This window comes from Rhinoraja longicauda, chromosome 43, assembly GCF_053455715.1.
Source record: "Rhinoraja longicauda isolate Sanriku21f chromosome 43, sRhiLon1.1, whole genome shotgun sequence".
Classification (NCBI taxonomy): domain Eukaryota; kingdom Metazoa; phylum Chordata; class Chondrichthyes; order Rajiformes; family Arhynchobatidae; genus Rhinoraja; species Rhinoraja longicauda.
The window spans coordinates 2,354,680-2,371,941 of record NC_135995.1 but is presented as its reverse complement, the minus strand read 5'-3'; the positions used below and the strand labels follow the sequence as shown (position 1 = coordinate 2,371,941).

The 17,262-nt window shown below is 47.4% G+C and overlaps 2 protein-coding genes across 6 annotated transcripts in view; both read left to right on the top strand.

Annotated features, from left to right (window-relative positions):
- Positions 1 to 2,769, top strand: part of LOC144612099 (FMRFamide receptor-like) — a 46,112-nt gene extending 43,343 nt beyond the window's left edge. For all 5 annotated transcript variants that reach the window (XM_078431651.1, XM_078431650.1, XM_078431649.1 and 2 more), the window contains one exon: positions 196 to 2,769. In XM_078431651.1, the coding sequence (XP_078287777.1) occupies positions 196 to 869 (674 nt within the window). In that variant the 3' untranslated portion in view covers positions 870 to 2,769. The remainder of the gene's footprint in view (positions 1 to 195) is intronic.
- A 3,455-nt stretch (positions 2,770 to 6,224) lies between these two features.
- Positions 6,225 to 16,906, top strand: LOC144612144 (uncharacterized). The gene is made up of 5 exons (XM_078431704.1): positions 6,225 to 6,389; positions 6,923 to 7,243; positions 9,302 to 9,374; positions 12,290 to 12,442; positions 16,005 to 16,906. The coding sequence occupies exons 1-5, from the start codon at positions 6,225 to 6,227 to the stop codon at positions 16,904 to 16,906; spliced, it is 1,614 nt and encodes a 537-aa protein (XP_078287830.1).
- The last annotated feature ends 356 nt before the right edge of the window (positions 16,907 to 17,262 follow it).

Below are 17,262 nucleotides of genomic sequence, written 5' to 3'. Positions count from 1 at the left end.
TACCCAAACTTGCACAACTGAATCTCATGGGCAAACGTGGTTATTTACCATATACCACAACATCTCTTTATTGCAGGGGAATGGCTATCCATTGTTTTGCTCTGGTCAAAGTATAGAGACCGGCAAATTTCATGTTGTTCATAAGGGTTATTTACGTTATGTAATGTTTTCCAATTCATTACGCATTTTCTACAGTAAACGCGATGACGATTGCGATTCTCTCCCGAGGAAGGTGTGGTTTATCGATGTGCGTAACCCGCTACCTTGTGGCTATGGCGGCAGCGGATCTGCTGATTGTCATCCTCGACCTGATACTGAGACACATCCCCACTCTCTATTGGAAGGATTTCCTCTTCGTTCAGTCGATTCCCATCTGCAACATCCACGCCGTCCTGCTCTTCGCCGCCACAGACTGTTCTGTCTGGTTCACCGTCACATTCACCTTCGATCGCTTCGTCGCCATTTGTTGCCAGAAGCTCAAAGGCAAATATTGCACCCAAAGAACGGCGGCGATTGTTCTCGGGACAGTTACTCTGCTGAGCTGTATGAAGAACATTTTCTGGTACTTCATGTTGACTGGTCAATATTTGCTGATGACCCATCCCTGGTTTTGTGCTTTAGAGCGAAAGATTTATCCCTCAGAGGTCTGGGCAGCAATTGAGTTTCTCCATTATATATTCACCCTGGTAGTCCCATTCGCCATTATCCTGTTGCTCAACTGCTTAACTGTTCGGCACATCGTAGCTGCGAGCAGAGCGCGCAGGAGACTCCGGGTTCAGAACAATAGGGACTGTGGCCAGAGTCCCAGAGACCTGGAGAGCCGAAGGAAATCCGTCATTTGCTCCTCGTCATTTCCAGCAATTTCATAGGCCTGTGGTCATTGTATGTCGTGTATGCTATCAGTAATCGAGTGGTGTTTCTGGGCTACCCGTCTGCGGACGTCAACATTTTTGTGGAGCAGATTGGATTCATGCTGCAACTGCTCAGCTGCTGCACCAATACTGGCATTTATGCCGTGAGTCAAACTAAGTTCAGAGAAGAAGTGAGGAAAGCGGTGGCACGTCCCTTCACCGTACTTGCGCGATGCGTTAAATAACGACAATGCCCGCGCAGCCTGACAATTCGATAACTCGTAATTTTCTCACCTGCACTCTGACGACGACCTGACAATTGTTCACTGTTTTTCTTTCCCTCGGGTGTTTTGTAGCGCTACCGCCAATGTTGGGTCTGTATTCTGTACACTTGGTCCCATAAGTCTTCTTCTTAACCTGAGTTCAATCAAAACTCCCTCCCTTTTGACGGAAATTGGATTCATATTCAAACGTTGAGCTGCTGCAGTTACACATATACTTGCGCGGTGACGTTGACTAAACGCATAGAAGTAGCTTTGGTTGCACTGAAGACCATTTGAGAAAGTTAATGTACTGTTAGTGTGGTTAGCAATTTATTGATTTCTTCTTTATAAGAAATGATCAAACAAATATTCAAATGATCAAACAAATATTGAACAAATGATCAAACAAATATTTCTTCTTGATAACAAATGATCAAACAAATATTTAATTTTGCGTAAACGAGCAGTAATGCTGCTGCAAGTCAGAAATTTATGGTTTTTTATCAGTCTGAAGGGTCTCGATCCGAAGCGTCACCATTCCTTCTCTCCAGAGACGCTGTCTGTCCCGCTGAGTTACTCCAGCACTTTGTGTCTATCTTCGATTTCAACCAGCATTTGCAGTTCCTTCCGGCACATTCATCGTTTCATTGTCGGTACATGTGACAATTAAAAACCATTGACCCTTGAGTTTTCCTCTCAAACTAACTTCAGAGGAGGGTGTTTCATATTGCGAGGAATTACGATTGTCGAGCTGCTGTACAAATGCGTGCTCATGCGCTGTGAGCAGCACGAAATACTGGGAGGAGATGACGGTGCCTCGTAAAGTTCCTTTTGCCTGTTCACAACATAGAGCAAAGAATGTGAAAAACGTTGACGTTTCCACATCTAGATTTCACTCACACCCTTCGCTCATTTGCACTCATCTGCATACCCCCTCCTCGCCCCAACCCGCCAAACACCATCGCCTCTGTTATTTTATGTACACCACTTCCATTTCGGTAAGTCAACAGCAGGAAAACCCTGTGTGTCCTGGTATATTTTCATGGGGAATATAAGATACGGACGCTTTGTTCCGCCTTCCGTCCGCTCAAACCAGCCCTCGCCACACAACCGATACTCAATCGACACTGCGAGCTGCGTGACTGCATGCATGTGGAAAGTCTCTTCTTTCTATTTGATACTCAGAATGAGGCAACCTTGGACGGAAACGTCCTCACTCTCGCCCTGAGATAACGATACGATGGGGCGGTATTTCTCTGGCTGTGGTTCTGAAGCATAAGTGAAAATCAGACGCGAACTTCCATCTAAAATTACATCAATATCGTTCTGTGTTGCTAACGGGGGCATTCATACCGACCTTTCATAGCCTCGGTGACCACCAGGTGGCGCAAACTTGACATTGCTATCGTTCACAGCTGAGCACATTAAAGCACACTGGAACTGCTGGAAACCCACACACCAGCTTTTATTCAGCTACACAGTGCGGGCTTTCGTTCTTCAGGTTCAGATTAAGATGAAAGGATTTAGGGCTGGAATATTAACCCACTTTCTGTTTCTCGCTGAGGACTATTTCCAGATTTTTTTATTCTATGTTATTGTAGCTATCAATGATACCAGAGATAGACATAAAATGCTGGAGTGACTCGGCGGGGCAGGTAGCATCTCCGGAGAGAAGGAATGGGTGACGTTTCCAGTCGAGACCTTCATACTGCTGTCAGGGGTAGGGGGCGGGACAAAGATAGGATGTAGTCGGACACAGTAAGACTATTGGGAGAACTGGGGAGGGGAAGCAGGGACTACCTGAAGTTAGAGAAGTCTATGTTCATACCGCTGGGGTGTAAACTGCCCAAGTGAAATATGAGGTGCTGTTCCTCCAATTTGCGTTGGGCCTCACTTTGACAATGGAGGAGGCCCAGGACAGAAAGGTCAGATTGGGAATGGGAGGGAGAGTTGAATTGCTGAGCCACCGGGAGATCAGGTTGATTAAGTCAAACTGAGCGAGGGGGTAAAGCGAAACTTTTGCCAAGCCTGCGCTTGGTTTCGCCGATGTAGAGAAGTTGACATCTGGAACAATGGATACTATAGATGAGGTTGGAGGAGGTGCAGGTGAACCTCTGCTTCACCTGGAAGGGCTGTTTGTGTCCTTGGATGGAGTCGAGGGGCGGGGTAAAGGGACAGGTGTTGCATCTACTGCAGTTGCAGGGGAAAGTACCTGGGGAGGGGGTGGCCTGGGTGGGAAGGGACGGGTGGACCAGGGACATTTGGAGGGAACGGTCTCTGCGGAAATGGGAAGATGTGGCCAGTAGCGGGATCCCGTTGGAGGTGGCAGAAATGTTGGAGGATAATTTGTTGTATGCGACGGCCGATGGGGTGGAAGGTGAGGACAAGCCGGCCGCTATCCTTGTCACGAATGGGGATGGCTGCGGGATATTGAGGAGACTCTAGTGAGAGCTTCATCTATAATGGAAGAGGGGAAACCCCGTTCCCTAAAGAATGAGGACATCTCCGATGCCCTAGTATGGAACACCGCACCCTGGGCGCAGATGCGGCGTAGACGGAGGAATTGGGAGGAGGGGATAGAGTTTGTTACAGGAAATAGGGTGGGAAGAAATGTAGTCAAGACAGCTATGGGAGTCAGTGGGTTTGTAGTTGTGTTGGTCACTAGTCTGTCTCCTGTGATGGAGATGGTGAGATCCAAAAACGGTAGGGAGATGTCGGAGATGGTGAGATTAGTCGTGAAATTGATGAAGTCAGTGAGTTCTGCAAGGGTACAAGAAGTAGCAACAGTGCAGTCGTCAATGTAGCGGAGGTCGAGTTCGGGGATAGGGCCAGTGTACGCCTGGAACATCGACTTCTCTAACTTTAGGTAGTCCCCGCCTCCCCTCCGCCTTGCCAGTTCTTCCACAGGCCTTCCTACATCCTATTTTTGTCCCGCCCCTCTCCTGACATCAGTCTGAAGAAGGGTCTCGACCCGAAACGTCACCGATACCTTCTCTCCCGAGATGCTGCCTGACCCGGTGAGTTACTCAGGCATTTTGTGTCTATCTTTGATTTAAACCAGCATCTGCAGGGGTTTTTTTCTACGCAGTTTACGCATGGTCATCATGATGCCCATGTATCCTGAATAACACGATTGGTGTCGAAAGAGTGGGTTGCATTATTTGTGTCTGTCTTCAGCGTAGACTTTCTGTGTGCGAATGGAAACTTTGTACGAAGCATAAATTAAGTGTCAGAGTGATATCTGCGAATGGAATTATGTGAATTTCAACAGGGTCGGCAAAGGGACAACTGTTTTGACATGGGTTAAGGAACGTAAACTGCACTGGACTGTATTTTGTTTAAATACATTATTGTTCCCTGCTGGAAGTTCTGGTACAGCAGCTTTAAGTTTAATTCCCTGATAGGAAGGAAGTTGTCATAAACAAGGAAGGGCAGCTCAAAAAGGGGTAACCTCATGGTGTAGACAGTGTAATTCACATGTGTTTAATCTGCTGCCATCCTTTTATCACAGAATTTGTTAAACGCAATGTCTGTAAGTAATTATATTTATTGACATCATCTTTATATGTTCCTATACTAAACGTATAACGTGACTAAACCCTGTTATTTATTTTTGTGCCTAAACGTTACAGTTTCACATTTGAATACAGTAAAGCATCAAACAACAGCTCGTCTCTACTGGTCTTTATTGGATCAATTGTTTAGCTTGTTGGATAGCTGGATAGGAACATTCGGTGAGTCCATTATAGTGAAAAGACAGCAACACGACAAGCTGTGTTAAAGGTGGCTCACATCGTTACAATGTCCGTCGACACCTCAAAGCCATGGCAACAGGCAACCAAGGCAACGTTTCACAGAATTAAGTCAAGTCTCTCAGTGTTCGTTCTTACCGCTCTTTAGCCAGTTCCAGTTCCAGCAGGGCCGCCCTTAGAGCTCTGGCTAAAACAAATGCAGCCGAAACCAAAGCAGCATTCGATCAGAGAGAGATAGCGAGCATTCAGGTCGAGGCTGCTCTGCTTCAGGCAACCGTAGCAACAAGAGAAAGAGATGAAAGCAGCCATTGCAGAGGCCGACACCATCGAAGTGGGTTTATTGGCAGAACAAGGGTCACGTAATAGATCGCCAAGCCCTGTTCACTCTCAAAACCAACACGAGCGTACCCTGGACTACATCATAGAGCAAGCCAACATAAAGTCAAGCCGACACGTCACCAATCATGATATCGAGAGTGAAAGCATACTATTTGGTTCATTGCCGCCCGCCCACCAGACCAAGTCTATTCTGGCCAAATCATTTCTTAGGCATCACAGTCCCAGTAATGACCAAGGAAACATGTAGCCTAAATTGAAGGATAGAAAGCAAACTTCAACCTTTCTGCTCAGTGACTTTATCGACTCTACTCGAACCATCAACGATTTCAATCCCACCACTAAAGGCCTCGCCAGTTACCTCGCCCGCAGCCAGCTTGCAAAAACGAGATTGACGGCCTTTAATTACAAGCCCGATAATTACGGGGCTTGGAAATCCTCCTTCCAAAGCGCCAGAGTAGGCCTGGTCCTTTCACCCGGAGAAGAGCTAGATCTTTTGATAAAATGGCTAGGAAATGGCGGCACGGTAGCGCAGCGGTAGAGTTGCTGCTTTACAGCGAATGCAGCGCCGGAGACTCAGGTTCGATCCTGACTACGGGTGCTGCACTGTAAGGAGTTTGTACGTTCTCCCCGTGACCTGCGTGGGTTTTCTCCGAGATCTTCGGTTTCCTCCCACACTCCAAAGACGTACAGGTTTGTAGGTTAATTGGCTGGGTAAAATGTAAAAATTGTCCCTAGTGGGTGTAGGATAGTGTTAATGTGCGGGGATCACTGGGCGGCACGGACTTGGTGGGCCGAAAAAGGCCTGTTTCCGGCTGTATATATATGATATGATATGATGATATGTCCCTAGTGGGTGTAGGATAATGTTAATGTACGGGGATCACTGGGCGGCACGGACTTGGAGGGCCGAAAAGGCCTGTTTCCGGCTGTATATATATGATATGATATGAAAGGAATCCTCAGAGCAGGAAACAAGAATTAAGGCTGTCAACATCAGACGTCCATCAGCAGGTTTGACGATGGTTTGGCAGAGGCTTCAAGAAACTTATGGTCCACCTGAGCATGCCCTCTTTACCAAGCTTGAGAACTTTCCCAGGATCACCATCAGAGAGCCATACAAGCTACGTGAGATCGGGACCTGCTGCCAGAAAACGAAGTGGCAAAGTTCGATGGGTATCTACCCGGTCTGTCTTACCTTGACACCTCCAGGGGAGTTGCACCGATCGTTGAGAAGCTTCCTTAAAACATCCAGGAAAGTTGAACCACCTAAGTCTAAGTATAAACTCCAGCACAACATCCCCCCCCCCCCCCCCACTTGGAGAGTTTGCCGACTTTATCCGCTTGGAGGCAAAAATCAGAACGGACCCCAGCTTTCATCTCTGCTTCCCCAATCCAGCAATTGTCAAAAGAGAGAAAATAGAGAGACATGGTAAAACTCTCATCTCTGTCCACATGACACAAGCATCTCCAACAATTCCCGAGATACAGAAATGCCGTGACCCAGCCAAGCTGTGTCCCATTCATGCTAAAATTCATCCACTAAAGAAGTGCAGAGCCTTCAGAGAAAAGAGCCTGGAAGACCGCAAACACTTCCTGAAGGAACATTCCATTTGTTTCCGCTGATGCTCCTCCACAAGTCATTTCGCCAAGAACTGTAAAGCAGAAGTGAAATGTACTGAGTGCAACAGTGACAGACACCTCTCTGCTCTACATCCAGGCCCAGTCCCCCTGGAACTCCAAGCCATCTCCCCCCGCACCTGAGCATGGCGGGGAGGAAGAGGTAGCAGCAAACCAGGAGATCATCTCCAGATGCACTGAGGTGTGCGGTTTAGGGGTCAGGGCGGGAGCATGTGCTCAGATATGTCTCATCTCAGTCTATCCAGAAGGACGTCGTCAAGAGGCACGCAGGATGTACGCCATCTTAGATGAACAGAGCAACGGCTCTCTCGCAAAATCTGAGTTCTTCAATATCTTTGAGATCAAAGGAAACCTTGAGCCATATACGCTGCGGCATGCGCTGGGCTCAAACAGACTGCAGGTAGAAGAGCTTCCGGTTACATGGTGGAGTCTGTTAATGAGAAGACATTGCTCCCTCTTCCTCCGCTCCTAGAATGCAATCAAGTGCCGTGATCCCCACTCCAAATGCTGCGCGTCACCACAGCAATCTCAGACGCATTGCCAATGAGATTCCTCCACTGGATCCAAACGCCAAAATACTGCTCCTATTGGGAAGAGATATTCTTCAGGTGCATAATGTGAGGAAGCAAATTAGCGGTCCCAACAATGCCCCATTCGCCCAGAAGCTGGATCTGGGATGGGTAGTTGTTGGTGATGTATGTCTTGGTGGAGCACATAGACCTACCCAAGTGGACACCTACAAAACCTGCATTCAGGGAAAGGGTCGACAAGCCATGTTACAGTGAAGGAGACGTTCACCTATTCACCTCTTTGTGAGGATGATCCAGAGTTGATGTCCATGGCCGGTCTACAGGAGACCACATGTGGACAGAACCTGGGGCAGTCAGTCTTGCGTCCTACCAAGATAACTCAAATTGCTGGGTCACACCTCTGCCGTTTCAGTCAGTCAGGCAGCGTTTGCCCAATAATCGAGAGTACGCTAACAACAGACTCACCTCTCTCCGGACTTTGGACAAACACACAGATGAAGACACACTACTTGGAGTTCATGGACAAAATGCTCAGCAGTCAGAACGCAGAGGTACCCCCACCACTCAGAGTTGAACAAGAGTGTTGGTATCTTCCCTCATTCGGAGTCTACCATCCCAGAAAGCAAGATCAAATTCGTGTGGTGCTTGACTCCAGTGTGAGGGGGTTTAGTTGAATAACGTGCTGAACAAAGAGCCTGATATCAACAATAGCAAACAGCGCAGCATGTCATTTTCGACTGCACTGTACTCCGTCCCCCTGGTGGAGGGGTAGACCTCACGGCCCTTGACAACAGCACATTGCACTGGCTACAGCGCCTGGAGGGCGTTGCATAATTTCTGCTGCCTCAAACGCAAGAAGGGATAGAGAGAGAGATAGAGTGGGAGAGAGAGAGTGGGAGAGAGAGAGAGAGAGAGAGAGAGAGAGAGAGAGAGAGAGAGAGAGAGAGAGAGAGAGAGCTGTAAGGGCAGATGGACCTCCAGTGTGCCAGTGGGTAAAATGGGTGGCTAATTGGAAGCAGGAGTGGTAGAGTGACGAAGGTGGGTGATGTTTCAGGAGAGGCCCATAGAAACAGGAACAAATGTTGGAGACACGCAGGTCGATCAATGAGCGAGAGAGAGAGAGAGAGAAAGCAGCACAGCAGGTCACAGCTAGCAGATATTGGAAAATTGAGCGAAGTTGCAATGGGATCGTACACCACCTCGATTGGCCATGGCGACCTGTTTTTTAATGTTTTTGTTCACTCTGTATGGCAGTGGGAATTAGAAAGGGGAATGGGACAGCGAGGTGAAATTACATACATCCCATGAATATGTTGTTTTCACACGTGGCAAATCACAGTGAAATTATTTGGTTGCATACCCAAGGTAGGCAAATAGTCGACACATAAAGGGCGCCGACAGAGGTGCAAAGTATCCCGCGCCAGTTCCTTCATTGCCCCCTCCCCCTCCACTCTATCACTCAAAACCGGCCGATCACCCACGACAGGTCTTCATCGTTATCCCCCACCCATTCATGGCGGTCCCCCACGCAGGGCCTTCCTGTACAATGGCCTCCTCAAGCAAATTTGCTCATTACTCGTACTCTTGCATCAACGTAACATGAAAGATTAGCCATTGGCGTCTCCGAGTCTCTTAAACCCCTCCTGCGTCTCCTGCGCTCACAGCTTCTGCCGCAAGTTAATGATTTTTTTAAATGAAGACGGAGCCATCCTTTGAACTGCATTTGCTGCTTCCCCTCCTTTACCTGAACTTGCAGCTTTTTCTAGTTGTTCATCTCACGCAGTTACCAAGGTAGAAAACGGAACTCAGACGACGGTGAGCAACATTGCCGTAAATCGTTGTTGCTTGAATTGGAACGTTGTTAAGATCACTGGGTGATGGTGAGGGCGGAACTGTGGTAACGGTGTTTGCATCTCATGCGGTTGTAGTGGGTTAGCGAGAAAGGCCTGGGTGGGGTGGACAAAGCGCACAAGGGAATCACCGAGAGACAGAATGCGGAAAGTGCGGCGAGGCGGAGACTTGGCTAGCTTTTAGTTTTTAGTTTTAGGTTTGAGATTCAGCGCGGAAACAGGCTCTTCGTTCCACCGAGTCAGCGCCGACCAGCGATCCCTGCACATTAACACTATCCTACACATACTGGGAGCAATTTACATTAATACCGTATACAACCCCAAGCCAATTAACCTGCAAGTCTCTGCGTCCTTGTAGTGTGGGAGGGAAACGAAGATATCGGAGAAAGCCCACGCGGTCACAGGGTGAACGTTCAAACTCCGTACAGACAAGCACCCGTAGTCGGGATCTGATCCCCTTATCTGGTGCTACAAGCGCTGTAAGGCAGCAACGCTACCGCTGAACCACAATGCAGTCGACGAATTGAGTACCGTTGCAATTGGAGGCAAAAACTAAATTTTCAAGAGAGAGTTATATTTAGCTCTTGTGGAATCAAAGGATATGGGGAAAAAGCAGGAACGGGGTACTGATTTTGGATGATCACCCATGATCATATTGAATGACGGTGGTTGCTTGAACGCCCGAATGGCCGACTCCTGCACCTATTTTCTAAGTTTCTATGTTGTGCATGATATGGCAAGTGAAAGTTGAGAACGAAAGAACTCTGTCTCTCTTTGCTTTCGAGGGAGGAGGAGCGAGGGCAGGAGTCCAGAAATGGATGAAATGCAAGAAATAATGCAGGTATCAATATTGTGTATGGAAGTGTGTGTTTCTGCCATGTGGTGATGACTAATGACAAATAAATTGCACGGTGATCTGATTGAACAAAGAATGCCACAAATTCCGTGGAGAAATAGTTAAAAGGGGCAACAAATGGAAACGAGGTTGAGAATATTGGCATGAACCTTTGCTTCGCGTGGAAAGGTGTTTGCACCCCCGGATAGCGGTGAGGGAGAAAGTGTGTGATAATTTTAGTACACCGCGCCAGAACCAGCTCTCTAAAGCGTTCACCATTCACAATTATGTTACCTATCAGTCACCACTGTGAGGGCGGCGCGGTGGCGCAGCGGTGGGGTTTCTGCCTCACACAGCTTATAGCGCCAGAGACTGGTATCGATCCTGATCAAGAGTGCTGTCTGTACGCAGTTTCTGTAGGTTCTCCCCGTGACCGCTTGGGTTTCTTCCAAGATCTTCGATTTATGTGTCGAATTAATTGGCTTGGCAAAATTGGCTTGGGATAATTGTACATTATAGGATAGTGGTAATGTGTGTGGGTCGCTGGTTGGCGTGGACTCACTGAAACATAGAAAAATAGGTACAGGAGTAGGTCTTTCGGTCCATCGAGCCAGCAGTGCCATGCAGTATGATCATGGCTGATCATCTAAAATCAGTACGCCGTTCCTGGTTTTTCCCCATACCCCCTGATTCCTTTCGCCGTAAGAGCTAAATCTAACTCTCCAGTGAATTGGCCTCCACTGCCTTCGGTGGCAGGGAATTCCACAGCTTCACAATTCTCTGGGTGAAAAAGCTTTTCCTCATCTGAGTCTTAAATGGCCGACCGCTTATTCGTAAACTGTGACCCCTGTTTCTTGGCTCCGCCAACATCGTGAACATGTTTCCTGCAGCTAGCCTTTCCAATCCTTTAAGAATTTTATATTTTTGTCTAAGACCCCCTCTCCTCCTTCTAAATTCCAGTGAACACACATCCAGTCGCTCCATTCTTTCCTCATGTGTCAGTCCCGCCATCCCTGGAATGAACCTGGCGAACCTACGCTGCACTCCCACAATATCAATAATGTTCTTCCTCAAATTGGAAGACCAAAATTGCACTCCAGGTGCGGACTCGGTGGGCCGAAAGACCTGTTTTCCTGCTGCGTTCTTAAAATAAAATTAAAATTAAAACCACCAGCAGCCACAGCTGGAGTATTGTGTACAGTTCTGGTCACCACAATATAGATAGGATGTGATAGCTTTGGAGAGGGTGCAGAGGAGATTCACCAGGATGCTGCCAGGGATGAAGGGCCTCGGCTATGAGGAGAGACTGGGCAGACTGGTGTTGTTTTCCCTGGAGCAGAGAAGGCTGAGAGGGGACATGATCGAGGTGTACAAGATCATGAGGGGCATGGATAAGGTAGATGGCGGGGAACTTCTTCCACTGGCGAAGTCAACAACGAGGGGACATAGATACAGGGTAAGAGGAGGGAGGTTTCGGGGGGATGTGAGAAAGAGCTTTTTCACCCAGAGGGTGGTTGGAGTCTGGAACTCACTGCCTGGGGTAGTGGTGGAGGCGGGAACACTAACAACGTTTAAAAGGCATTTGGATGGGCACTTGAAATGCTACAACATTCAGGGCTACGGTCCAAATGCGGGAAAATGGGATTAAAATTAGACTGTGTTTGGTAACGGGCGGCGCGGACACGATGGGCCGAAGGGCCTCTTTCTGTGCTGTCGGACTCTATGACTCTATGACACCAGAGAACGGAGCACGGGTTAACCAGTTCTCGAGATTCTTCGCATTCGCAGAAAAATTCACGGAGCATCAATAATCTCATTCCATATTTCGTCAAAGTGAAAGTCTCTGTTTCCATTAAAACCGGTTTCCATAAAGAATGAGTGGCTCTGAATCTATCTGCTAATTCGGTAAACCCCGGAGCACTGCTTGATAAGCCTTCTCAATTTCCTATTTTTGTAATACTGGGCTGTATTAACCCACCCCTTTGAATTTTACTCGCAGTGATACAAGTTTCCACTGATACTGTGGATGTTCCTAAACACAAACGACGTCATGTGTGTGGAAGGCCTTTTTTGTAGTGTTTTTGTTGTACACAGAAAAAAAAGTTGTTGGCTAGGAAGGTGTTAATGTTCCTTGACTGGAATTAATATCAGTCACGCTGGCTGGTAATTGCGCCATTGGGGACATCTTCCTTTCTAATAATAAGGGATTTATTCGTGGCGTTATTCCATAGTGTTGATGAGAGCAACACTTGCGGCTTCAATCGATTCCAGCGGCTACGCCGACATGGAGCCAACGAGGAGTTTCAACGAAATTCGTCTTTATCTGTTCCTTCTGAAAGCACAACAGATATATTACCCGCTGCTCGCCGTCGTTGCTGTCCCCGGTATGTATTTTGATGCAGAAATTCTTTCTTCATATCGTGCTTCAATATAAGGATGCCGTCGTTTTGTAAACTAGGAATTCAAACTGATATCGGACTCTTTTGCTCAGGTGTGTATTGTTTCTTTTTCAATCTCACGTGTAGATTATTACAGTCACACACTCATTGTTCTGAGATCCCGAAAGGCGCAAGATGAAATAAATCACATCTCCCAAACAGTGGAGTGCTCTCAATATTGACAACTCCGCATGTGTACAGCACAGAAAAAGCTACATGCAGTATATTTGTTGGGGTAGACAAAATTGATTGTCCCTTCAAAACCTGGTCCTGACAAGTGGGCCTTACAATGGCGCAGCTACGAGAGTTTAGCTTAGTTTAGAGACACAGCGTGGAAACAGGCACTTCGGCCCAACGAGCGCAATCACCACCGATCCCCGCAGAACAGCAGACTAGTTTCTCTCCTCCCCGACGCTGCCTCACTTGCAGCTTGCAACCACTCTTTCACTTTCCCCTTTATGTTTTTTACAGCACCTGCAGTTTATTCTTGCTGCCAGAGCGGACCAATGCTTGACAATACCAGGGTTCGTCCCAAGAAAACCGCTGCTACTAGTGCAGAGGGATAGAAACATAGAAACACAGAAGGTAGGTGCAGGCGGGGGCCATTCGGCCCTTCGAGCCGGCTCCGCCATTCATTGTGATCATGGCTGATCATCCACAATCGGTGATCCGTGCCTGCCTTCTCCCCTTATCCCTGGATTCCGCTGGCCCCGAAAGCTCTTACTAACTCTCTTTTAAATTCAGGTAGGTTGTAAACCAAACTTGTTTGCTTGCTGAACTGACCTAAAAAAATAACATTAAGATATTTATCGATCATAAGAGCAGGGTTAAGCCATTTGGTCCAAATCCCGCTCATCTCCTTTCTAAAGGTACGTCCTTTTATTCTGAGGCTGTGTCCTCTAGTCCTAGTAGAAACACCCTCTCCGCATCCACTTTATCCAGGCCATTCACTGTTCGGTATGTTGAGAAAAAGGACGTACCCTATCACAATGATTGATCCACTGCCTGAAGTCTTCAACCCAGGATCAAACCTGATTCTGGGGTCACTGTCGGAATTAAAGGACGTTCTTTGAGGAAGGAGATGAGGAGGAATTTCTTTAGTCAGAGGGTGGTGAATCTGTGGAATTCTTTGCCACAGAAGGCTGCGGAGGCCAAGTCAGTGGATATATTTAAGGTAGAGAGAGGTAGATTCTTGATTGGTACGGGTGTCTGGGGTTATGGGGAGAAAGCAGGAGAATGGGGTTAGGAGGGAGAGATAGATCAGCCATGATTGAACGGTGGAGTAGACTTGATGGGCCGAATGGCCTAATTCTACTCCTATTCCTTAATAACACTAACCTCCACACACCAGGGGAAATTTACAGTTTCCCAAGCCAATTTACCCACAAACCGGTCTTTGGAGTGTAGGAGGAAATCTAGGATCTCGGAAAAAGCCACGCGGCCATGGATAGAACGAACAAACTCGATACATCCTGCACCCAGGGTCGGGATCTAACCCAGATCCCCGGCGCTGCAAGCGCTGGAAGGCAGCAACTCTACCGGAGCGCCGCTGCGCCACCGTGTGGCCCAAACTTTTCTTCCGTCATTCAGCCACAAACGCTATGTTATATCCTTTATCGGTCCCTCTGACTGTTCCCCATCCGGTGACTGCGGCTTGGAGTGGGATTAGGCCGCTGGAGTAATCGACGGTCGATTTGATAAATTTGTTTCATCAAATGTACAATCCATTACAACTGCCTGTAGATAGACACAAAAGCTGGAGTAAATCAGCGGAACAGGCTGCGTGTCTGGATAGAAGGAATAGGTGACGTTTCGGGATGAGACCCTTCTTCAGATATCTTCGGGTCTGAAGAAGGATCTTGACCCGAACGTCACCCATTCATTCTCTCTAAAAATGCTGCCTGTCGCGCGAAATTACTCCAGATTTGTGTGTCTATCTTCGGTTTAAACCAGCATCTGCAGTTCCTTCATACACAGCTACCAGTAGTTGGCGCGGTACCCGACTTTACTTTTGATTCAGATATCAGAGATACAGCGCGGAAACAGGCCTTTCTGCCCACCGAGTCCACATCGACCAGCGATACCCGCCCACTAACACTATCCTACATTCTTTGGACAATTTACAATTTTACCAAAGCCACTTAATCTACAAACCTGTCGGTCTTTGGACGTGTGGGAAGAAACCGGAGCACCCGGAGACCCACCCGGTGACAGGGATAACATACAAACTCCGTGTAAACAGCACCGGCATCGGAATCGAACTCGGGTCTCAGGCGCTGTAACGCACCAACTCTACCGCTGCGCCACTGTACCACCCTACTTGACACGGTGGTTTCGTTTCGTTGCGTTTCGTTTCGTTTTGTTTTGTTTAGTTTAGTTTAGTTTAGTTTAGTTTAGTTTAGTTTAGTTTAGTTTAGTTTCTTGACACAGAATGTGAACAGCACTCTTGGCCCAGCGCGACCCTGTTATGTAGGTGATGGTCTTTGGTTTCCTCCGGGTGCTCTGAGTTCGTCCCATATCCTGAAGACGCGCTGGTTTGTAAGTTAATCTTTCCCGTGTAAATTGTTCAGAGTCTAAAGTGTGAAGGAGAAAGTGGGATAGAACTTGTGAGAACGTGGTCTTCAGGAAGTGGTGGTCCGAAGGTTCTGTTCTCTCCCACGCCGCCTGTTTACATTTGTTCGACGTTATCGCACTTTCGCATCCACTCCTGCACACAGATACAATTTGCAGATGCCCATTAACCCGCATTCCCTCACGTCTTTGGAATGTGGGAGGAACCGGATCACCCTTTGAAAAGCCACTCGGTCATAGTGAGAACATGCAAACTCAACACAAGCAGCACCAGAGATCAGGATCGAAATCGAGTCTGAACTGTAACTTCATTCTTGCGACATTCATTATTCACAACCGATTGAACAAACATTAAAGGAATCCCCCACCTCACACCGAGTCGTGCTCTGACCACACCCACAATGTTTCTACTCTTTACACGAATATGAAAGCAATGCAGTTGTGTCGTTCACAGAGTGGTTGGGTTTCTCCAGCGATTTATGCTACAAACTGACCGTTGGCACATTGGCGCAGCGGTGTAGTCAAAGCTCCTGACGATGTGTGCTGTCTGGATGGAATTTGTATGTTCTCGAAGTGAATGGGTGGGTTTTCCTCGGGTGCTCCGGTTTCCTCCCACACTCCAAAGACGTGGAGGTTTGTCGTTCAATTTGCTTCGGTTAACAATGTAAATTGTCTCCAGTATTTATGAGAGTGTATGTGTTCGCTGGACGGTGCGAACTCGGTGGGCCGAATGGCCTGCTTCCACGCTGTATCTCTAAACTAAATTATATTAAACTAAACTAAACTAGACTAAACTCTAAACTAAACTAAACTGAACAATTTCACCTTCTATTGGATACGGTCGTGCCTTTTGGAAGAGAACATTATATTTCCTCTTCGAGGAGTAACTCTTTTCTCGGAGCAATGTTAAAAGTTTGTTTATTTTCCTTCCTCATAGTTAACACTGTCACGATTGTCATCCTCTCCCGCGGAAAGTGCGGTCTCTCCAGGTGTGTAACTCGCTACCTGGTAGCCATGGCGGCGGCTGATTTACTGGTTATCATCCTGGATTTGATACTGCGGCAGATCCCCATAGCTTTTGCTGTGCATTTCCTTCCTATGCTCGATCTCCCTATTTGTAATATCCATGCCGCGCTGCTGCACACCGCCACGGACTGTTCCATCTGGTTCACCGTCACCTTCACCTTTGATCGATTTGTCACCATTAATTGCCAGAAGCTGAAAGGCAAATATTGCACAGAGAGAACGGCGGCTGTTGTCCTGGGAACAGTTACCGTGCTGAGCTGTTTGAAGAACAGCAGTTGGTACTTTACATTAACTGATCAATATGCCTATGTAAATTTCCCCTGGTTTTGTGTTATATATCTCCGGTTTATGGAATCACCGATCTGGGCGTCAGTCGAACTTCTCCATTATTTCCTCAGCCCCGGCCTGCCATTCGCCCTGATCCTGTTGCTTAACGTTTTTACCGTCAGGCACATTGTAGCAGCGATCAGAGCCCGCAGAAGGCTTCGGGCACACAGAGGCGGGGGGAGCCCCATTGACCCGGAAGTGGTCAGCAGAAGGAAATCCATCATTTTACTCTTTGCAATCTCGTGGAATTTCATCCTGCTCTGGGCGGTGTTTCTCGTGTACACCATATGGTTCAGACTGTGGTGGTTGGGCTTTCAGTCCGTAATTTTACCAGTGTTTGTACAGGAAATAGGATTCATGCTGCAGCTGCTCAGCTGCTGTACAAACACTGCTATATACACCGCGACCCAGACAAAGTTCAGAGAACAGCTGAAGATTCTGTTGAAATATCCTTTTGTACTAATTGCGGAATTCAATAAAAAATGATGTGCTCTGGATGGATTTCTTTGGTGTTGGTAACAGAGAAAATACAGGCAGCACGAGAAATCGAGTTGGAAATGCAAGTCGTAGATAGCTAGTCATGGACCTACACAGCAATAATTCACGCCGGTCGCTCCATTTGTTTAATTCCGACAAAGCTGACATAATGAGCTAGTCCCATTTGCCTGTGTTTGGCCCATAACCATCTCATGCCTTCTTCACTTATTTATCATTATGGCTTGTAGAAGTCGTAATTCTATCCGCTTCTATCCCTTCCTCAACCAGTTATAGGTTTCATGGTTTCAATGTCAAGGTCCGTTTATTGTCACATGTACCAATTAAGGTACGGTGAAATTCGATTT

Excerpts from the sequence above, each read along its gene's own strand:
- LOC144612144 (XM_078431704.1), top strand. The coding sequence starts at position 6,225 with ATGGTTTGGCAGAGGCTTCAAGAAACTTATGGTCCACCTGAGCATGCC. Across the intron at positions 6,390-6,922 it reads GTTCGATGGGTATCTACCCG|GCCCAGTCCCCCTGGAACTC; the intron begins GTCTGTCTTACC and ends CTCTACATCCAG. Across the intron at positions 7,244-9,301 it reads TGGGCTCAAACAGACTGCAG|TGGGTTAGCGAGAAAGGCCT; the intron begins GTAGAAGAGCTT and ends ATGCGGTTGTAG.